The 19,279-nt window shown below is 40.9% G+C and overlaps 1 protein-coding gene across 1 annotated transcript in view; it reads right to left on the bottom strand.

The window, feature by feature from the left end:
• Window positions 1–19,279, bottom strand: part of LOC113947703 (A-kinase anchor protein 13-like) — a 133,900-nt gene that overhangs the window by 53,864 nt on the left and 60,757 nt on the right. Inside the window, exons 4-5 of the mRNA XM_027644547.1 lie at window positions 18,127–18,171; window positions 1,735–1,882 (exon numbers count right to left, since the gene is read on the bottom strand). Of these exons, the coding sequence (XP_027500348.1) occupies window positions 1,735–1,882; window positions 18,127–18,159 (181 nt within the window). The 5' untranslated portion in view covers window positions 18,160–18,171. The remainder of the gene's footprint in view (window positions 1–1,734; window positions 1,883–18,126; window positions 18,172–19,279) is intronic.

Raw genomic sequence — 19,279 nt, 5'->3', positions numbered from 1 at the left:
AAAAAATTTGGGTTCTTTCCCATTTTGCTTCTCCCCTGCACCACTACAGTATTTTTTATTTGGGTAGTTTCTTCAAAATGAGGTATGAGCACAGAAGAGGTGTTATCCACATGGCTGCTTTACATCTGAGATGTGACCTCTTTCCTTGCACCGCAGCCCCAGACAGTGTAGGAATGGGACTACATTTCTGAAAGGTCCATTTAATCTTTATCTGATAGAAGCTGTATTTTGGGACAGCACCCATCCCTATCTAACATCACATGCCACAAGATCATGATTATACTGGGTAAAAAAGAACCAAACCAACCCATTATTACTAAAAGAACAACTGAGAGAAATTCTGTCTTTCCCCTTAGAATCACGAAGGGAGTCACATTTCCCACTAACAGTGACAAAATGAGTCCCAGGGAGCCCCCATCAGAGACTCAGTTACATCTGGGGATGGCAGGAGAGGCAGTGCCTAGAGCATCACCCTGGTACCACCTGGCAGCCACCACCCCGGCCACATCCATCGCTGCTCCAAGGACAACAGGGCCAGAGTTGATAGGAAAGCATCACTCCCGCCCAGAAATCCCACCAGGCACGCTGGTTCCCACATGGGCTGAAGGGGAACACTGAAGCTTTTCAGTTCCTTTCTTGGTGACACAGCCACGGTCCCCAGGGGGAGGTGAGGTCATTGGGAGCGGGGCTGGCAGAGCCCCACGCCCACCACACAGAAGCAGGGAAGGAGTCACCCCCTTCTTCCTCCTCTTCTGGGAGAAAATAAGCACTAATCTAATTGATTGCACGGGGCTCCAGTCGTCAGTAACCATAAAAAGACTTCTCTTCACAAGCCAACTGAACAACATGAACAGCACACAAAAAAAGGAGGAAATGAAAAAAAACAGAGTGGCCAACTTTTAGCCACTCATTTCCAGCAGAAAAAACTCTTTAGCCCAAATTTTACTCCACGTGTGCCTCTCATTAAACAATACTTAGGAGGCAGGTAAAAAGACAAACCCAAGAAAAACACCTGATGGCTTGAGCTACACTGTGTATAGTGAAAATGTCAGGCGTTTTTCTCACACTAGCAGCAACGTGCTGCATAGCAACAAGTCAGAATGAAAGGTTAATGGCAAGGACTGCAGCCTGGAACACAGTCATTCCCACGGTCCTGAAGTCACCAAAGGGAAATGCTGCACTGATTTGTTTTGTTCTGCTGATGGCACAAAGGCTTAAGAAGAGCTGTGGGCTTTCGTGTGGCACCAAGCAGCACACGTCCCCTGCCACTGCAAGAGTTCCAGAAATGCTCTACAGGTTTTAGGGGAAAGGGTTGTATTCCACCAGGACCACAGCAATGAACCTCACCAAGTCAAGCAGGTCATAAGTGTAGCTAGGACTATTCAGGCTGTACATCACTTGTACAACAGCATCTCTAACCTGGCAAATGCGCCTTCCGCTATCTTTAAGGTATTTAAAAGCTTTTCACTGTGCATAAATGTAATTGTGTATTTTATACAGTAGAATCTCATAGTTACACATTCAATACCCGCAATCTCAAAGTCATTTAATTCCAGCAAAATCGGGAAAGAGATTTTTAAAAGGCAAAAGCAGTCATCCAAACTATTCCACTCCCTGTGAATGTGTAAATGAGGAATAAGACAACCAACAAAACAGCATTACATTCCAGTCCACTTCTATTAACCAAACTTCATAGACTGATACACTGATATGCAAAGAAAGGCAATTGTTTACCAGGAGAAATTGTCTCCAGACTCCCAGGATTAATCTTTCTTGTGCTTGTGCAGTGTTGGACAGTTGATCCAGTGAAGACCAAATAAAAAACTACATCATCTTCAACTTTATCTTCCTCAGTCAGCTGCACTGTAATAACAGAGTCACCCTAGGAAAAGAACAAGAAACAAGGTTAGGTTTACATGACCAAGAATTGCACCATACCAAATAAAACTTCTCTACCTACAAGGCTCACGCTCTCTGTTCATACATACCTTTCACACAACTTGGGGCCCATCCTAATTTTTAGATATGCAAGTAATCCTTAGCATCACAGCTAGCCAACAGGGTAGAAAATATATTGAGCCCAACTGTGGGAAGAGATATGTAGAAATCTCCAGGGTATATTCAAAAGAGCAACTTACTATGGTGAAATTACACCAAATCTGAAAAATGCTTAGTTTTAGGGTTTATTTCAGTATCTCAGTATATTCTATAATTTTTCTCATCTTTGCTATCAGCAAAAATTATACCTATAAAGGGCAGACACAGTTATCATAGTTAACGCAGCACAGGACACAGTAAATACACCTGAAATGCATACATGTGCATGGAAAATAACAGAGCCAATAGCCACCAACTTCAGTTTTCAATGGAGAAGGGAAAGCAAAGAAAGAAGACTGCTCACAGTTACTACACAACTAATTTTCATTTGATCATAAAACAACAGGCTCATTTAGTTTGGAAAAGACCTCCGAGATCATAGAGCCCAACTACTAACCCAGCACTGCCAAGTTCATCACTAAACCATGTCCCCAAGTGCCACATCTAAAAGTCTTTTAAATGCCTCCAACATCCGACCATACGTCATTTATCAGCCTGAAAAATTATATAAACTATGAGACACTAGGAACAACAGTCTGTAACATGACCTTCTGCCCCTTTTCTATCAAGATCAAAACCAGCTGGATGCCCCAGTTTTACACTGCAGCTGTGGTTGCCAGCTCTCTGCCACTGCCCCATTGAGCATATGGTTATGGCTGGAAATCTGGAAAAGATTTTTTTATTATTATTACAGATTATGTCATTCTAATTTGCATATTCAAGAAAACACACATGTAATTTCCTTTAAAACCTTCTCCTTAAGATCACTCAGTTCGTCCCTTCTCTTTGTCAAACATAACTATTGCAGAAAATTCCCCAACTTCTCAGCCTTTCCTTACACCCCTCCCATGTCAGCATCACTTCCCATGCTCTGTCTCGCATCTCCTCCCTTTCTCCCTCAGTTTCTTTTACTGTTCCTCCTCCAAGTTCATGTCCAGTTCTCCTCTGATCCAGCCTGTCTGGTACTCTAGCCAGGGGCAGGACTGCACCTTGTTTTGATAGAAATGAGGTTTTGCAGTGCAGTACATGACCAGCCGCTGGTCTTAAAATCAAATATGTGGGTCAGTGCTGTAACATACAGGAAAGAAAACCAAAAATTAAAAAAAAAAAAAAAAATAGAACACTGAGTCTAGTTTGCATTTTCAGAGGTTGTAGAGTTACAAATGTGCCTTTTAGGAAGGTCTCACGCGATAATATCAGACCAGACTTCCAGCTGGGGAGAAAGGAACCATGTAGCAAAAGTATATCTTGTATAGAGTCAGTGTTAAAATAAAAACAGGTGCAAAAAGAAATAAATCAAGCTTTAAATTCAAGCATGACCAGTCCACATGCTGAGTTGAAAACTAAATATTCCATTTCAAGTAAATGGATCCAGTTTTGAGCTGATGTTCAAAAAAACAAAATCTCAAGTTTTAACCTACAAACCCTTTGTGCTTTGGCTTTTTTATCCAACTTTGTTCAAACTTTTTCTCCCTTAAGGCACAAATATAAAAGTACTTAGACTTAAAATGCAGGTGACACTTCAGAGCACTCACCAACAGCACTGAGTGTTTAACATGATATCTGTTAAACGAGACTTTTTTCTTTTATTTAACTCAGAAATCAAGTACAGCTAGTCTAGTTCTGTGAAAGGAAAGCAAATCTGCACAGAGTGCAACAACACCTGTCTATCCATGCAAACCTCTCCTGTTTCTAGGAAAAGCTATTTAATTTGCATCAATATCACAAGAGATAATTTGCCTATTTTGTTATTGACAAAAAAATAGTAAATACATTTAAGAAACCCCAACACCAGAGGTTCTGCATAACCTGAACTCTAAGCTGAGACTTACAAAACATACAGTTGAACTTCTTATAGAGATACCTGCCCTAATTTTGAAGGTGGAAGGTGGTCAGACCAGGTGACTTCCAGAGGTTCTTTCCAAGTAACTTGTTCCATTCTTTGTATTTTAATTCAGTTAATTTAAGGTATCATTTAAGTCTAAGGGGAGCACAAATTATCAGCAGCTGATATTAATTGAAAAGGCTCTTGGGCTGTGTCTAAGCAGAACTTTATGGTGGGATGGTCTCCTCCACCCTGCTTCCCACCTTCAACAAAGACTGTGGAACACTGAGCATCTTATTTATTGTTTTACTTGAATTTTTAAGTTGTCTCCAAATATCTTTGGTAAGACTGATAATGTGCTTCACTTTACCTACAGGTGTCACCTGAGCTACCTCTCAGTTGTACTGTGCCTGGTGGAGCTCACTGTGCGTGAGGTGATTGGAGATCCCAGAAGCAAAAGACCATCTTTCTTCAACACAGATCTCTGCCTCCCAGTTACCAACAATTTCATTGTTCACTGCCAATTTTAATTTGATTGCTAAGTTATATTCAAACAACATATTTATTTGGAAAGGAAATAACACACAGAACAAACCCCACTCTTTCCAAGATCTTTGGAGTTAAAGAAAATCAGTTACAAATGCAGGCAAATTCCTCCAACCCACATAGAAGACTTTCCAACAGCCCTATTGCATTCAGCCTCCAAAAACATTTTAATTGAAGTATGTTTACCTTTATTCATTTAATATTGTTCAAAAAATGTCATCTGTTCAGTATCACTGCCACACAAGGTGGTTATTATAACCCTTCTTTCATCCTGAATGGCTAGAAATGGGAGGCCAGCCTGCCAATATCCCTTTGGTGAAAGTACAGACAGATCAAAGCCATTCTCTGGAATGCTCCAACAAATAAGAATAACTTAATTTCAAAACTAGTTTGGATCGACTAATATTTACTTGGCTTAAAGCCCATTGGAAATGAAAACATTCCATCTTGGTCCATTCATGAAAGAGGCCACCCTCTCCCTCGTTCGGATCTGAAAAATCTCTGGTCTCAGAGAGTTGTAACGGGATGTAAAGAAGGTGGATGTGGCTCTTTCCTCCAAATATATTCCCTTTTACAAACCAAAGGGAGAAAGGTGGTCTGCCTCACCAAGGGACGGGTGCACTGGAAAAGCCAAACCTGATCTTGGGCTTTCAACCAGAAAACAATTCAGAAAGGGATTTTAGAGTGGCCCTACTCTGAAGCTGTGGCTTAGTTAAGGCAGTAGAAATACAATTAGCTCCAGAAAGGCCCAAATGATGTTCCTAAGACTAAACCCCCAAACTATCCAAACAAGGCACCTGTTTGTCAGCATATTTTGCTGGCATTAGCACAACTCCACCTTTTTAGGTATTAGTTTTTCCAGTAGTGCAGTTAAAGGCATGTGGATTGTGTATAGGCAAAGCATGAGCAACTCTGAGTAAGCTGTTAAAATGGACTATTTACCTTCAAAGGCTTTTTTTTTTTTTAATGGAAGACCTCAGCAATATTCAGAAGTGACAATGAAGTGAACAAAATCTTTACACTCAAAAGAATTAAGATCACTTATCACCTTAAAAATAGTATCCTTCCAAAACCAAATAATTATTGTAAACATGAAAAGACATCTTTCTTTTCCACTTCAGGCTCTGAAAATGTCTGATTTTGGGGAATTGGTCATCATTTGGGACCACGAAAACAACCCTGGCAAATGCAGAATTCAAGACTTCTACATGAAAACCAAGCGTTTAGTTGGCAGTGGGAAAGGTTCCCTGAGGGATATCAGCTCTACCAGCAATAGGTAGACTTCTCTACAATCAACTATGAAGGGAAAAAATATTCTTAGTGTGTCGGCTAACAAATTTTAATGTTTCTGAAAACAAACAAACAAACAAAAACCAACATAATAACCAAACCAAAAAAACCCCAAAACCACAAAAAAAAAAGTCAAGCTGTAGTTTTATAGCTGAAGCATGTGATTTTTAAGCTGGTTTTCCCCCCCATGGTTCATACTGGGAATTTTGAAGTACATTACTTAAGCCACTAACCATTCACTGACCTCCACACAGAGTCTAAAAATACTTATGAAAATGAAGCTTGCTTTAGAGAGCAATACTTCAGCACTCAAGTATCGCTTTAACATTCTGCTTTTAATGAGAAAACACTAACAACCAGTAATCATTAATTTGTTCTAAACAGAAAAGCAAAATTTCTGCTGCCAACCACTGATAGCAAACTCTGGCTGTTTTTTTCATGCAGGGAAAACCTACTGAATGGAAAGTCCATGGGTTAGATGGGTTAGAAACTCACATGAAGGAAAGAAACCTTCCACAGTATGTTTCCTTCTAAGAGTTGTTGTAGATGTTGGCATTATGATGCCTCATTAAAGAGGTTGGAAAAGGTGCTGGATTAGATGAGTAAACACAACCTGTAACAAGTTTGGTTTTGTTTCCGCTACTCACAACATGAATCAGATCTTTGTTGTGTCATTGCTTATTGCATTTTTGTTTGTTCCCCTTTGGAAAGCCCTAAACAGCTCCCAAGAGGGCTTCAGTGTACACAGGACGACAGCACAAAAATCACAGCTGTCATTTCTTCCTCCTCCTTCAGTTCAGGCTCATTGGTATCTTTATTTATTCCTTTTCAGGTGGAGCTGGACTTGCTGCTACCCCAGCTACCGCTCGACACAGCGCGCACAGGATCGGGCTGGAATTCCAGCACGAGGCAAGTCCTTTCACATCCCCATGCTTTGATTTTCCCCATCAATGAAATGGGAATTGTGGTTCAAACATGGGTATTTTTCATCCAAATGGCTTCTAAGGGAACAGCTGGCTTTTCAATCATATGACGTTTTCTTTGGAAACTATGCAGCACCGACAATAATTAGGCTAGACAAAAATCAAAGAGAAAGTTGAGACAATTCCACCTCCAACTCAGAACTGCAGAAGACTCTGAAAGCAGCTGGGGGATGGAAAAGGCAAGTGCAAGGCAGCTTTAGAAAATATAACAGAAATCATCAAGCAAGAAAAAAAGTACAGTATAATTGTTTAGATGCTTGATGATCTATTACCATCTACCTCTGGCAGCACACAACAAGATCAACAGTTAAACTGCTCCCAGGCAGTGTCCATATCTCAGCTGAGTATCCTGGAAGATCCCTCCCACATAAGGTTACCTTGGCTTGTGTAAATGACATTTGGGAAGGACACATGCAGCACATGGACACACGGACATCTCCACACAGAAAAAAACAGGCGCAGCCACACAGGCTCCCGACTGCAAAAGGAAATGGGGGTTTGGGCAACTATTTTTAGAGCAAACATTACAGTGCTCTCATCTCCTGGAATAACCCTTTTGATTGAGAAAGGCTTAGATCCCAGTTTTTCCAGGTCTGACTAAGTGCTCCAGCCAGTCAGCTGTGACACAGAACTATCACTGCTGCCTCATAAAACCACAGGATGCTCTTCTTCCGTGGCAAGAAAATAACCTACATCCAGCAGAGTCTTCCAGGCTGCTATTCCCAGGTTAACAGAAGCAGATGAACAGCTCACCCCTGAGGGGTGGAATCTGGGGATGGGTCCTACCTTCAAAACACCCAAATTGAGTCCCCTTCCCTCTCTGCCCTGGCATGGGGTGAGTTGTCAGTGGACCTCAGTGCTGCAGCCTGAAGCATCCATCCCCTTTTCCAGATGTGGCCATTTACCCTGCAAGCTCCCAGCACACATATATAAAAGGAAGGGACCATGGGAGGAGGCCAGAGGTATCTGTTACAGTGAGATAACAACAGTCATTACAGACATCCTCAGTTTCACCAGTACTGACTCAACTTCACCAGTATTGACTCAGAGGAGGCACATCAAACATAGTTTATTCTGCAGAACTCCAGGCCCCAGAAACAAAGGTAGGGCTGTGAAATCTGTCTGAACATGAGCAGCTCTAGAAATCCCTCCTTGCCTCGAGATATCCCCTGTGATAAAGACAGTGACCTGGGTCAGGACCGTGGAGAAAGATAGATGTCGTTCAGGTGGAGTGTTGCAACCTTCTGCAGATAAAACCTTCAGGGAGAGACTCCAGAAATAAATAGAACGGCAAGCTGCCAAGTTTGGGGAAGATTTGTGTCCTTTTTCATAGTCAATGACTTCAAACTCCTTGATCTTAAAGCATGAAGCAGAGAATTTTTCTTAAAATAAATTAAAAAAAAACCACAAACAAACACAAAAGAAGACAATGAGAATTACTCCATTGGTTTAAATAAAATAATTTTTAAAAAAAAAAGAAAAAAAAAAATCAATCTCCAGGCCTAACCTTATTTCCTTTCTAAATTAACAGCAGTGCTATTATTCCTGCCAGTGAAAGGTTTCACGTTAACAGTGTGGATACTGAGCCCCTCTGTGATGAGAAAGCCAGATTTTGCAAAGCAGTCTCTTATTCTTTGGAAAATACAATCACAGACCATTATGTCTTGCCCACAGGCCACCAAAAGAGCAGAATGATGCTACATATTTTTCTGCCACCACATAGCAAATCAAGGTGATACCTTCCATATTTCATTAACACTGCACCAAGCCAAGTGATCTCCTCTTCCAATGCTAACCACAAAGCCATGAGTGAAACACTGACAGATAGGCAAAATTTTTCTCTCCAACACTTTCTTCCCCCAAAGGTGAGAAAGAATTTGGTCCAAAAGTAAGATTAGCTTAGCACACTGACAAATAAAATGTTGACGCAAGGAAAAGTAGGGACACAGAGTCAAAAGACTCTATGGGCAAAAAGAATTTGTGGGAAAACATGGACATTTATGATAAATAGCCCTGATCTGTTGTCTCCAGGCCCAAGCTGGCTTCCACAGATCCATCCTGAGTGTGACCTGTGCTAAAAAATACAGCATGGACACCTCTAACTTGCCTGTCTGCAGAATCAACATCGCTACAGCTGATTTATTAACACCATCTCAGCCACATCACATCCCAAACCAATCCAGGACTCCAATCCTGCAGCAGGGTTTGTTTGCAAAGAGATAAAAGGTTTGAGGAGAGCAAGGAGTGGATTTCCTACTCTGAGCTGGTGCAAGCAACACAAACTCCTGCAGAAATGGGTACACTTGAAGAAACCTGTTATTAGCAGCCCACATCCTTTGACAGAGCATGCCTTAGTCTCCAAATCAATCATCTCAAAGATGAATCTTTATTGAGTGTCAAGATGCTATTATAAGTATTACACACATATTAATCCATGCAGCTCGAAGGAGATCTCTACAGACTGCCAACAGAAATCCATCAAAGTAACAGGATCTCGTTAGTGCTGAAAGAGACACATGATTTATCTTTATGGATAGATCTTCCTGACATACCACTTTGCTACACAGAGCCAGGAAGGTTACTAGATTGGGCTGTTAATAGCTAATTTAGCTGTATCACTGCCTCAGCACAGGGCTCCATGTGCTCTGCAGCACTTGTGTACCAACACTTGCTCACAGGATGCTTAGTGCATCTTCTTGGTGCTGGCCTCTGCTATACACAGCCAGCCTTCACAAAACCAAACAGCCGAGGCATTTCTTAAAATTTTTAGCATACAGAAAGACTTCATAAAATTAACAGCAAAATGCAAAAAAATCAAAATTAAGGAGAAAAATAGCAAGAATGAGAAAAGTGCCATTCACCCTTTTGCAATAAATGCAAACACCCAGCGAAGAACTGTGATGGGAACTTTATTATTTAGGTGAATCTGGCAGTATAGTGAAGAAAATATTGATTCAATTTTCCTTTTTTGGGGCAGTTTAGTGTTAGCCAGACTGTGCACTTTCTGTCCTTGGCCACCATGGCCTGTACTGCCTGAACAAGCAATTAGTGACAGTAACCCTAAGCCCCTTCCACCACAAGCCCTGTACAGCTCTGGTACAGAGGAGGAGGAGGTATGGAGGGACAGAAAAGCAGCAACATATTGGGGTTTACCTTTAAATTATGCAAGTCTCCATGTAATGTCACCACATGGACATGAAGTCAAGGCAAAAGATGGAAAAATTTCTCTGTAGCTGAATATCCACTCCAGTACCATCCAGTTTCCACAAGTACTGATCTTACTATTAGGTTTTTTTCAGAAATTGTGGACACTACTTCAATTGATTCCTAGAAAGCACACCCAAATTGATGTGAATGTCTTGCTCCAGCCTCATCCTGAAGCCTCTTCTGTTCTTCCCTACACTTAGAGAACTGAACCAGATAATTTTATCACCAGCTGCTTGAGTGATTGATAGTATTTCCTACTAATTATTCACCTAACAATAACAACAAAATTGCAGTGCTTAGGAGCGATACAGCAGGCAGTCTGAATGTGTGCAGTGACTAACAGAAATCCAGCTACTCTCTTGGCACCACAGAGGTGGAGAGAGTCACAATTCCTGGAAGATAAAGTACATATGATGACACATTATTAGAAACAATCTTATATCACTGGAGCATTTTCACAAATAGCCTTGATGTGTCTTAAAGGAAAAAAAATAATCAGGTTTGAACACTAAGATCCAAAGGCAGAAGAGAGTTGAAGAATGGTGTTTTCCTGGTACTTCAGCCTCCTCTACAGTACAGTAAAACACTTGAAGAGAGAGCTCAACGTGTTTCAGAGCACTCATTTTCCTGCCAGCTGCAAAATATCCTCACCAGTCTTTAAATATTTCACAGCTACAGTACTTAGAGCTACTGTAATGACTGAGGCACTTTTTAAACTGAAATTTTTGCCATTAGAGAACAGAAGCCATTATAAGCATTATCCTCCTGAAGAAGTACCCCGCCAACCACAACTACAGAGATGAAACTTTTGCAATGTTTAGAAGAAACATTTTGAAACAACGATACAAACACAAGCAGCCCTGAAAATGTGTCCTGCAACAGAATTGCCACTTGATGGCACTGCACAACATTGAGCTACAATTATCCACAGTTATTTTATTTTCCACTTAAGCACAATGTGGAATTGTTTTACTGAACAAGGCGGAGGAAGAGCACTTGCAGAGAGACCACATGCAGCAGAGCCTTTGGAAGCAATGGGAGACACTGTAGGTAGAGTTCAGGGGATTTCAGAGGTTATGTAAAATCGTGCCTTCATCCAATCAACATCTTCATAACCACTGCTCTCACATCAGCTCTGCTGACAGAACTCTAGTCTAACAAAATGACTGTCAGTGCTTTGTTCAAGGAAATACAGCAGAGACATGTATTCTGATGACTGAGATAGGAAATGTGTTTGATCATTTTTAAAGGTAACATAATATTTATGAACTCTCTACATAAATACATTCCACAGAGGAAGAGTAGCTGAAGAGTTTCTTCATCCTCTTAAACCGAAGTCCTGATCTCTGTTGCTCATTCCTCCCAAGAGGAGAGGAGGCAACACTGTCAGCAATGCTGGGGATGAGACAGTGTTTGTCCAGGCATTACCCAGCTCACCAGTTAGCACAAGAAATAAAGAATCCTAAATGAAGAGCCCAAGATATATACATAATTTCACCCAATGTTAATATAACTTAGTATGACAATATAAGGATTCCTTCTGTAGCTTCAGAAAACCAGCTGAAACAATCTTAACAACTCCCCAGAAGCAGATCATTGTCTCTGCTTTCCCACCCCTACCAGCTGTACCAGCTCTGGCATTTTTCTTCTGCAGGTCATAATAAAGTTCACACATAATGCTGCAAAGCAGTGGAGAGTTAAAGGCAGAATTTCAGACAAGTGCTCCAGACTTCAAGCCAGACCATTTATTGTTTACCAGCACTTTCATTTCCACAAAACAGGATCACAGAAGAAAAGTTTAAATAGATAATGATGGGAGGAGGGCTTTGAGCTCAAATAACAAGCACTTTTAGTCCCAAGACAATATGGAAGAAGGGTTGAGAAAGGGCCACTGAGCTGCAATTTAAGCAAGGGTTTATCCTGCAGGAAGGTGATGCTGATGATCTGGCAGCCTTGTCTGACTTTTCCTGGCCAAAGTTGCCTTCAGTAAATGCACAAAAGTGACCATTTCACAAACAACCCTGTGCTAACATTGCACAGATCTCACGGGCTAGTGGATGCCTCACTTAACAGGAGCAAGCCAAGCAACCAGCCTCATGATAACCAAACTGTGCATCCAAAGTCTGCCTTTACGGTATAGGGGAACACAGAAGCAGCAGGGAGCTTGCCAGGGGATGGTTCTGAGCTCAGGTGGCAGCTGCCAGACACCCATTTCCACAGAAGGGATGCCTTCCTGCATGATGCAGACCAGAGCTGGGGAAGCGAAGGATGAAAAGAATCTAAATCAAGGATCTAAGTGACAAAAACTAAAAAGATGAGGTCAAGCACAGTTTATTGAGGGAAGCATTTTGCATGGAGAACGAAAGAAGAGCCAGACAGGCAGCAATATACACCTCTCAAAAAATCAGTTTATTCAGGCGCCTCGGATGACTTTCTTAAAACCAAGCAGCAGGTTCTTCCACAAGCAACACAAGCAAATATTTTATTTGTTAAAGGTGCTCAGAGGCCTTCACTCATTCATAACTCAAAGACATTTTGAAGGTGGGGCAGAAAACTAGTTTGTCATTATGAAGAAATCAAGTACCTAACAAATAAAAGACAAGAGGTTTATCAGATCCTGTAACCACAGAGCTGAACTAAACATCAAGGCTCATTCTCCTCTTGCCTAAGGAACGCAAGAGAAAGTAAGACAGGGCTTCTGTATAGTGACTTTTGTGAGAAATTCCCACATCAAAAGCATGCAAGGTATGTTCTACCTTTTCTGCTGGACTGACCTCAGATATTCAGGCATCTCAGTGGCCTCTGTCACCATAAATGCCGCTAAGCAAAAAAATTCAGTGTTAGTAGAAAAGTAACTAAACCACAGCTGCCAACCTCATGACAACATCTTATTGTAAAATTACAAAGGTATTTCATTTTGTCCTTTTGTCCCCTTGGTAGAGATTCCTGAAGAACAATAATTGTCCAGCACAAAACAGTGCACAAGTGACACCTGAGATGGTTTCAGCCACAGCAAGAAGCTGGACATCAGGTGCAACACCTCTCTGCACTCAGGAGCACGGGGAGCCACAGCACTTGGGACAGACTGCTGCCAGAAGCCTCAAGCTCTCTGTATTGAGAACCTTTTTTTCTTCAATCCTTTAATATTTATCCAGAAGGGGTTGGGTTTTTTTTCTTAAAACACAAACATCAGAGGGTATCACAATTGCTTTTCTCAGGAATAAACAGTGCACTTCAGTAGGACATCATTCAATATGAATATGTAAGTGGGGAAAAAAATATTATAAGTATTATCGTTTTTTTCCATTTTAGATTAAAGCAAGACACACTGGGAAATTTACAGGAGCAGTTCATTCATTAACAGAAGAGAGGACCTACTGTACCCAAACCCTAGGTTATATTAAGAGAGGGTCAATGCATTCTTTCTGAGCCTTTTGAAGTTCATACTTCATTAAGTTGCGTGACATTTTGCCTTGGAAGTGGGAGCTCTCATCTCTATCAAAAAGTCTCCTTGAGAAACTCTGCAGGTTACACAGCTCCTAAGTGGCAGTTTAGACAAGAGACTCCATCCACAGACCTGATTAAAGACCAAAGTCAATGGCAGCATTTTTATCAATTAAATGTTTGCCCTCTCATGCAATCACCAGTTATGACACATTTAGGTTTGTCACTCCAAATAACGTGGGCACACCTTAGGCAAACCATGCAGAGGAGTGCTCTGATTTAAAACAAGTTTGTTCCTTTTAATCTAAAAGGAAAAAGGAAAAAAGTTTGCAGCAATACATCACCCTTCTCCAGCTGCTAATCTTTTCCATTTCACACCCACTGATCATTATCACCATGAAAAAACACTCCTGTCATAAAGGCAGATCTAAGGTTGTAGCCTTGGTTGTAATCAAGAGTAGATGAGCTTAATGCTTCCCCAACTCGTTCCCTGCTTGTCACCCCAGTCCTTTTCCAAAACATTCATACCCAATACTACTCTCAGGTTATTTTTTGGGGGAAAAAAAAACAACACCAAAAAACCAAAACCAAATCAACATTGATTTCAGAGTGGCAGGAGACGTGGTTAGAAACGTAGGTTAGAAAAACGATCAATAACACTACAAAGACCCCACAGCCAGCAGAGGCTGAAATCAGAAGCCACACACATCACTTTTGAAGTACAATTTTCAGGACTTTATGTAGCTGAAGACTCAACCTTGTTAATTCCCTCCCATGCATTCAATATTTATTTAAGTTTTGTTCAGAAACCTTAATCCTTTTGTAATTACATCTCCTGCTGAATACTCTGCTGGACTCCCAATTAATGACAATGTTTCTAAAAAGATCAACACTTCACCTTTGCAAAGCTCTCTCCCATTTTCTTTCACTTGCCTGGATGTTAGCAACAGTGGAGTTTAAGCTAAGTGACTAATTTGTACTATTTCATCTGTAAAAAGAGAGCTTAGTGAATCACAACAATAAAAAGGTCACTTACTAACAAACCTCCATTGTTTAGAACCTTTTTCATCCTTTTTTTTTCACTCCTGGATCTGGATATTGCAATAACACATTGACAAGAACTAGGAAGCAACTTACAGTAAAGTTAAAATTTTGACTTTTGATGATAGAGAGATAGAACGTTTATAAAAAGATGATCAGTAAGGTCCTTGCAAGTACTTAAGGAAAACAAACAAAACTGAAGCTCCTGACTTCCCACCTCTCATCAACCAAAGACTCCTGCAACCCTCCTGTTCCACTCCAGTACTGGTAGCAAACAAACAGCTTGGTCCTTCAGCTTTGACACCCTGGACTTCCTGAGCACAAAGTCCCAGGCACATCAGAAACAAGGTTTGAAACACTACCCTTCATCCAGTATGCTGTGCCTGATAAGAATTCCTGTAGCAATAGGACAGCACTGTTAGTTTGGGATTTAAAGCAGTATCTGTGCATCAAGAAAGGTATTCCCAACTGCAGTCTAAGTGCAGGTAACCAAAGGACTGTCCAGCCACATGGATCCTTTTTTGCAGGTGAAGAAATCAATGCATCTTAAGGACATGGATTTGAACATTTTTATTTCAAATCCACCCCACAATATTCAGCCACAGGCTCTGCAAAGTCACACTGCCTTTTCTAAAGGCAATGACGTGTTGACAGTGGTAGGATGGAAGAGCTGCTTGATCCACAGCCTGTGTGAGCACTGGTGGTATCACACCCGGGCTATATTGAGGAACACTCCCCTGCCCTATCTCTCCTGGCACAAGCCCCTCTGCCCCATGACTGTGCTGCTGTGAGCAGCACCCGGGGCCAGGGGAGCTCGTTAAACGGCATTAAGGGAGGTAACAAACAGCTCTAGGTGACAGATACCATGCTCCGGGGGGGACCTGGCTCCTGGGAACAGCTGTTGACAGAGGAAAAGCTGAGCTGCGGTTCCAGCCCAAACCTGCAGCAATACAATGCTGAGCTCCAGTTCCTGGCAACCTCATTAACCAGAGAACAATCAAGAAATGCTTAAATGTGACTTATTTAATCACAAAAACATGACATTTGTTGTCATTATTACAGGATGTGTTTTCCACCTTATTTCTTAATCTTCACACTTACAAAGGCCAGTAGTCTCGTCATATGACCTCCAGTGGTCACAAGCTCTGCAGGGGCAGGACAGATGACTTTTACAGAAGAGGTAAATAAAGTCCAAGCAGCCAAAAGAAAGTACCAAGAAGGATGCAGCAGGTGGTCTTCTTTCTGTTCACGCACATCGATTTGAATAATACAAGAATCTCTAACCCCCTGTTAGTGTGTATTCGAAAGTACAATCTTTTCCATCACCCACAAAACTTTGGTCTCAAGTACACTGGACATCTCAGGTTCCCAAATCCCTTTTCTTAATTATGAAGCATTAATCTGGGCAAACTGGTGATTATCAGATAGAATAAAATATGATCTAGCTCTCTAAGTGGCTTCCAGGAACTGAACTGGAGACAATTTTTTACTTTCTTCTCCTAAAAGGAGCTTCTAAAAGTAATGCTGATAAAACCAACTATCTAATGGAGCTTTCAGGATGAAACTTATCCAAGATTTAGTAAAATAATAAACAAAATTATGTAATCCTGAATCTAAGCTAGTGGCTTCAAAAAGGAAGAGTGCAAAGGATGTAATGCAGAGGTGTCAAGAACAAAACAGGGAAGAGTGGGAGAAGCAAATTTTCCTGAGAGTGGACAAATACAGGGAGATGCTCTGATATGTCAGTGTTGCCTGTTATTTCCAGTGGTTTACAGAGATGGAATTCCTCATGGAGAAATTCACAGGATACTGTTCTCAGTTATTTGAAAACAGGCTCTAGGAGCCTCTATGTGGAAAACAGAGTTGCCATCTCTTTGAAGAAGGAACCTGATGAAGTTTGCTATTCACCTACCAATGGTGAGGCTACAAGTCTCTTGTGTCTACCCTTGGAAAAATTACCAGGAGGATGCTTTATTCTTTATGTTCTGCTCAAACCTAACAACTCTCAGACATGCTGTCAATTAGCAACACAAGGAAAACAAAGCTGATCTTAAAATGTACAAAGCATTTATACTGAGAGCAAACAGAACAACTAAATATTGACTTTTCAAATTTCCTTAAGCTACCAAAATTTTTTGTTTTAAAAGGGAGTTGATTTGGGTATACACCTGGTCAGGGGGGGAGAAGGAAGAGAGAAAAGGGAGTCACTGAGGTATTAATAGTCTTGTCACAGACTTATTAACATTGCAAAGAACCAGTACACCAAGTGCCATACAATCATTATTTTACACTGGGCTACGTTTTACTTCAGCCCAGTTCTCACTATCACATAGGGATGAGGACTTCTAAGTGTACCACTTCAGTGTTACATATTAAATAAAACCCCACACAAAACAGTGGGAAAATAAACTCATTCAGTAGATAAGACTGAGAAAACAAAGCCTCCTGATTAGTTAAGTCATACACTGTTCAAATGACATAAGGATAATTTTATCCTGCATTCCACCATTCACATCTTTCTACTTTAGCAACTCTATCACATATTTGAACATAAGTTTAATTCTCTTTTAATGTGTTTTAAGCTTAAATTAAGTTTCTTTAAAGTCAAGGTGCATTCAATAGGCTTGAGATTTAACAAAATTCAGGCAACATTTAGTTTCAAAATACAGAATATGGAAAGCACCCTCCTGAAGTCAGGTCACACTACGTAGTGTTTTAATCTTGCTTCAAGCACAAGACTTAGCACAATAAGTAGAGAATAAATTCCAATACAGACTTCCAGTTGGTAATTGAAAGTAGGCAAAATTTAAAGCTTCCATGGCATTAAAGGTGAATATGATCCATTATTTACAACACACCACACTCTCCAAGATACAGGTCTACTAACAGTCCTGATTGTTTCTTCTTCCTTCCCTTTAAAAGCCACATTTGCAAGCAATTTTTCCTTCAAATTTTCCATCCTTGCATCCAGCTCTGCCCTTGCTGGCGAGGGCAGGGCCATGAGCTGCAGCAGCTAACGCTGCTCCGAGTGGGGCAAGGCAACATGGAAAGCAAACAGTTACAGACCTGGCTGGCAGCTTTGGCACAAATTTAACACACACATTCGCACACCCCCGCAATCCCAGGTCTAATTTGACAGTCCCCATGTTCTGCAACAAAGCTGCTATTCAAGAGCAAGAGGAAGCTTGTTCCTTGCTAATGGAGCCACGGAGGTTATGAGCTTCCAGGAGGCTGACGTAAACCATACCCCGCTGCAGCCGAGCCCTGTGCTGCTTCCAGTTCCTCCCTGCCACGTTTAAAACTGCAACCAGAAAAATATTACCACAGTGGGCAAGCACTGCACGCTGGGATGCCCCATTTTCCACCCAGGCAATTTCTTCTTACCACCTCTCAACACATCAAGTCACACGAGCGCAGCCGTGAGCTCCAGGGGAGGGGAAAAAAATAAAAGCAGGGGATACCTGCACAGAGACAGCATTGTATGGCTCAAAAGTTATTTAAAACAGTCTGCTGGAAAGCCAGAGGAGCTCTGTGACTTACCTGGGCTTTATCACTGAGCATTTGTAACTGAATTAATATAAATAACCTCCTCAGGGAGCAAAGAGAAAAGGAGTAGCATCTCCAAAAAGATGGTGGGAAGCATTTTGTGTGAACAGTAGAAAAGGAAAAAAAAGTATTTTAATTGGTACTCACATATAACGGGGCTTGCTGTGGATTAAGTTTCATGACCTCAGAACACTGAAACAAAAAAAGAAAAAGCAAGTTTAAGCCATTTTTCATAATATTTTAGGTACTTCTTTATAAGCTGCTTCTTAGTACTTCTTCCAATAATCACTTTTACACAGCAATTTTCTATTGTGTCCCTTTGGATCAACAAGAATCTGTCAATTTTTTATTTTTTCTTAAATTTATCCTCACATTAAGCAAAGACAACTCTAAAATAATTAGTAAAGTGCTCATCTGAGCCATCTGCAGTGTTGGTGCTGAGGACATCCCCCAAGTGAAATTCACTTCCCCTTCATGTCCATCTCATTTCATCTGTCCTCCTAGCAACCTTCACTTCATATCTGCTTTTTTATGACAATTATGAATCCTTAATTGCCATCCTTCCCACCAATTCTCCCACTCCCCCACAAAAAAGCATCTGTAAACCTTTGTAGTTCTCTCTGCTGCTCAAGAAATCCACCTACTACCTTGCCCAAGTGAGTGTGGTGCCATTTTTCACCCTTTTCACTGGATTATTTGTTCAAAAATATTTCAAAACTATTAAAAAAAAAAAATCAAAAATGCTCCTTGGAAAACTGAAGAAAAACTTCCAAAATAGATGATGCTCACGATTCTGCATCAGCATTTTTCATAGTCAAAAACTACCATTACTCATCCAACAAAAGTGATTTTAGCCAAGACCGTTTCCTCTTTCAGGTCTGTCTCTGGAATTTCTCTATAACATGGTGAAAGTTTCCTGTACTGAGCTTTTAATCAGTTGAGCCAGAATTTCTCTTGCATTAGTTCCTCTCTTGCAGCAGAAAATATTCACCCTAAACAAAAGCTCTAAGTTTTCATTTAATGTGTGCATTAAGAGATCCAGGATCCTAAGATGAAGGAATGCAAAACAATTAAAAATGGAATTTCTTCTGTTACTCATGTCTGCAGTACTGGTAATGCTCTGCAAATACTTCAAACCCTTTTTAAAATAGATGAAATACCACTCTGCTTTTCACACAAAAAACACAGGATCTTGTTCATACTTTGCTCCTGTCCAAATCCCACAGTTTGCCTTCAGTGAGACAGAAATGAAACCACAGCCTAAGTTTTCTTAGCTGATTCCAGCTATCCTTGCTCCTTC

Source organism: Corapipo altera, unplaced genomic scaffold (assembly GCF_003945725.1).
Source record: "Corapipo altera isolate COAL_440 unplaced genomic scaffold, ASM394572v1 50, whole genome shotgun sequence".
Lineage (NCBI taxonomy): Eukaryota > Metazoa > Chordata > Aves > Passeriformes > Pipridae > Corapipo > Corapipo altera.
Note: the sequence above shows the minus strand (reverse complement) of the source record. Positions and strands in the feature narration are given on the sequence as shown.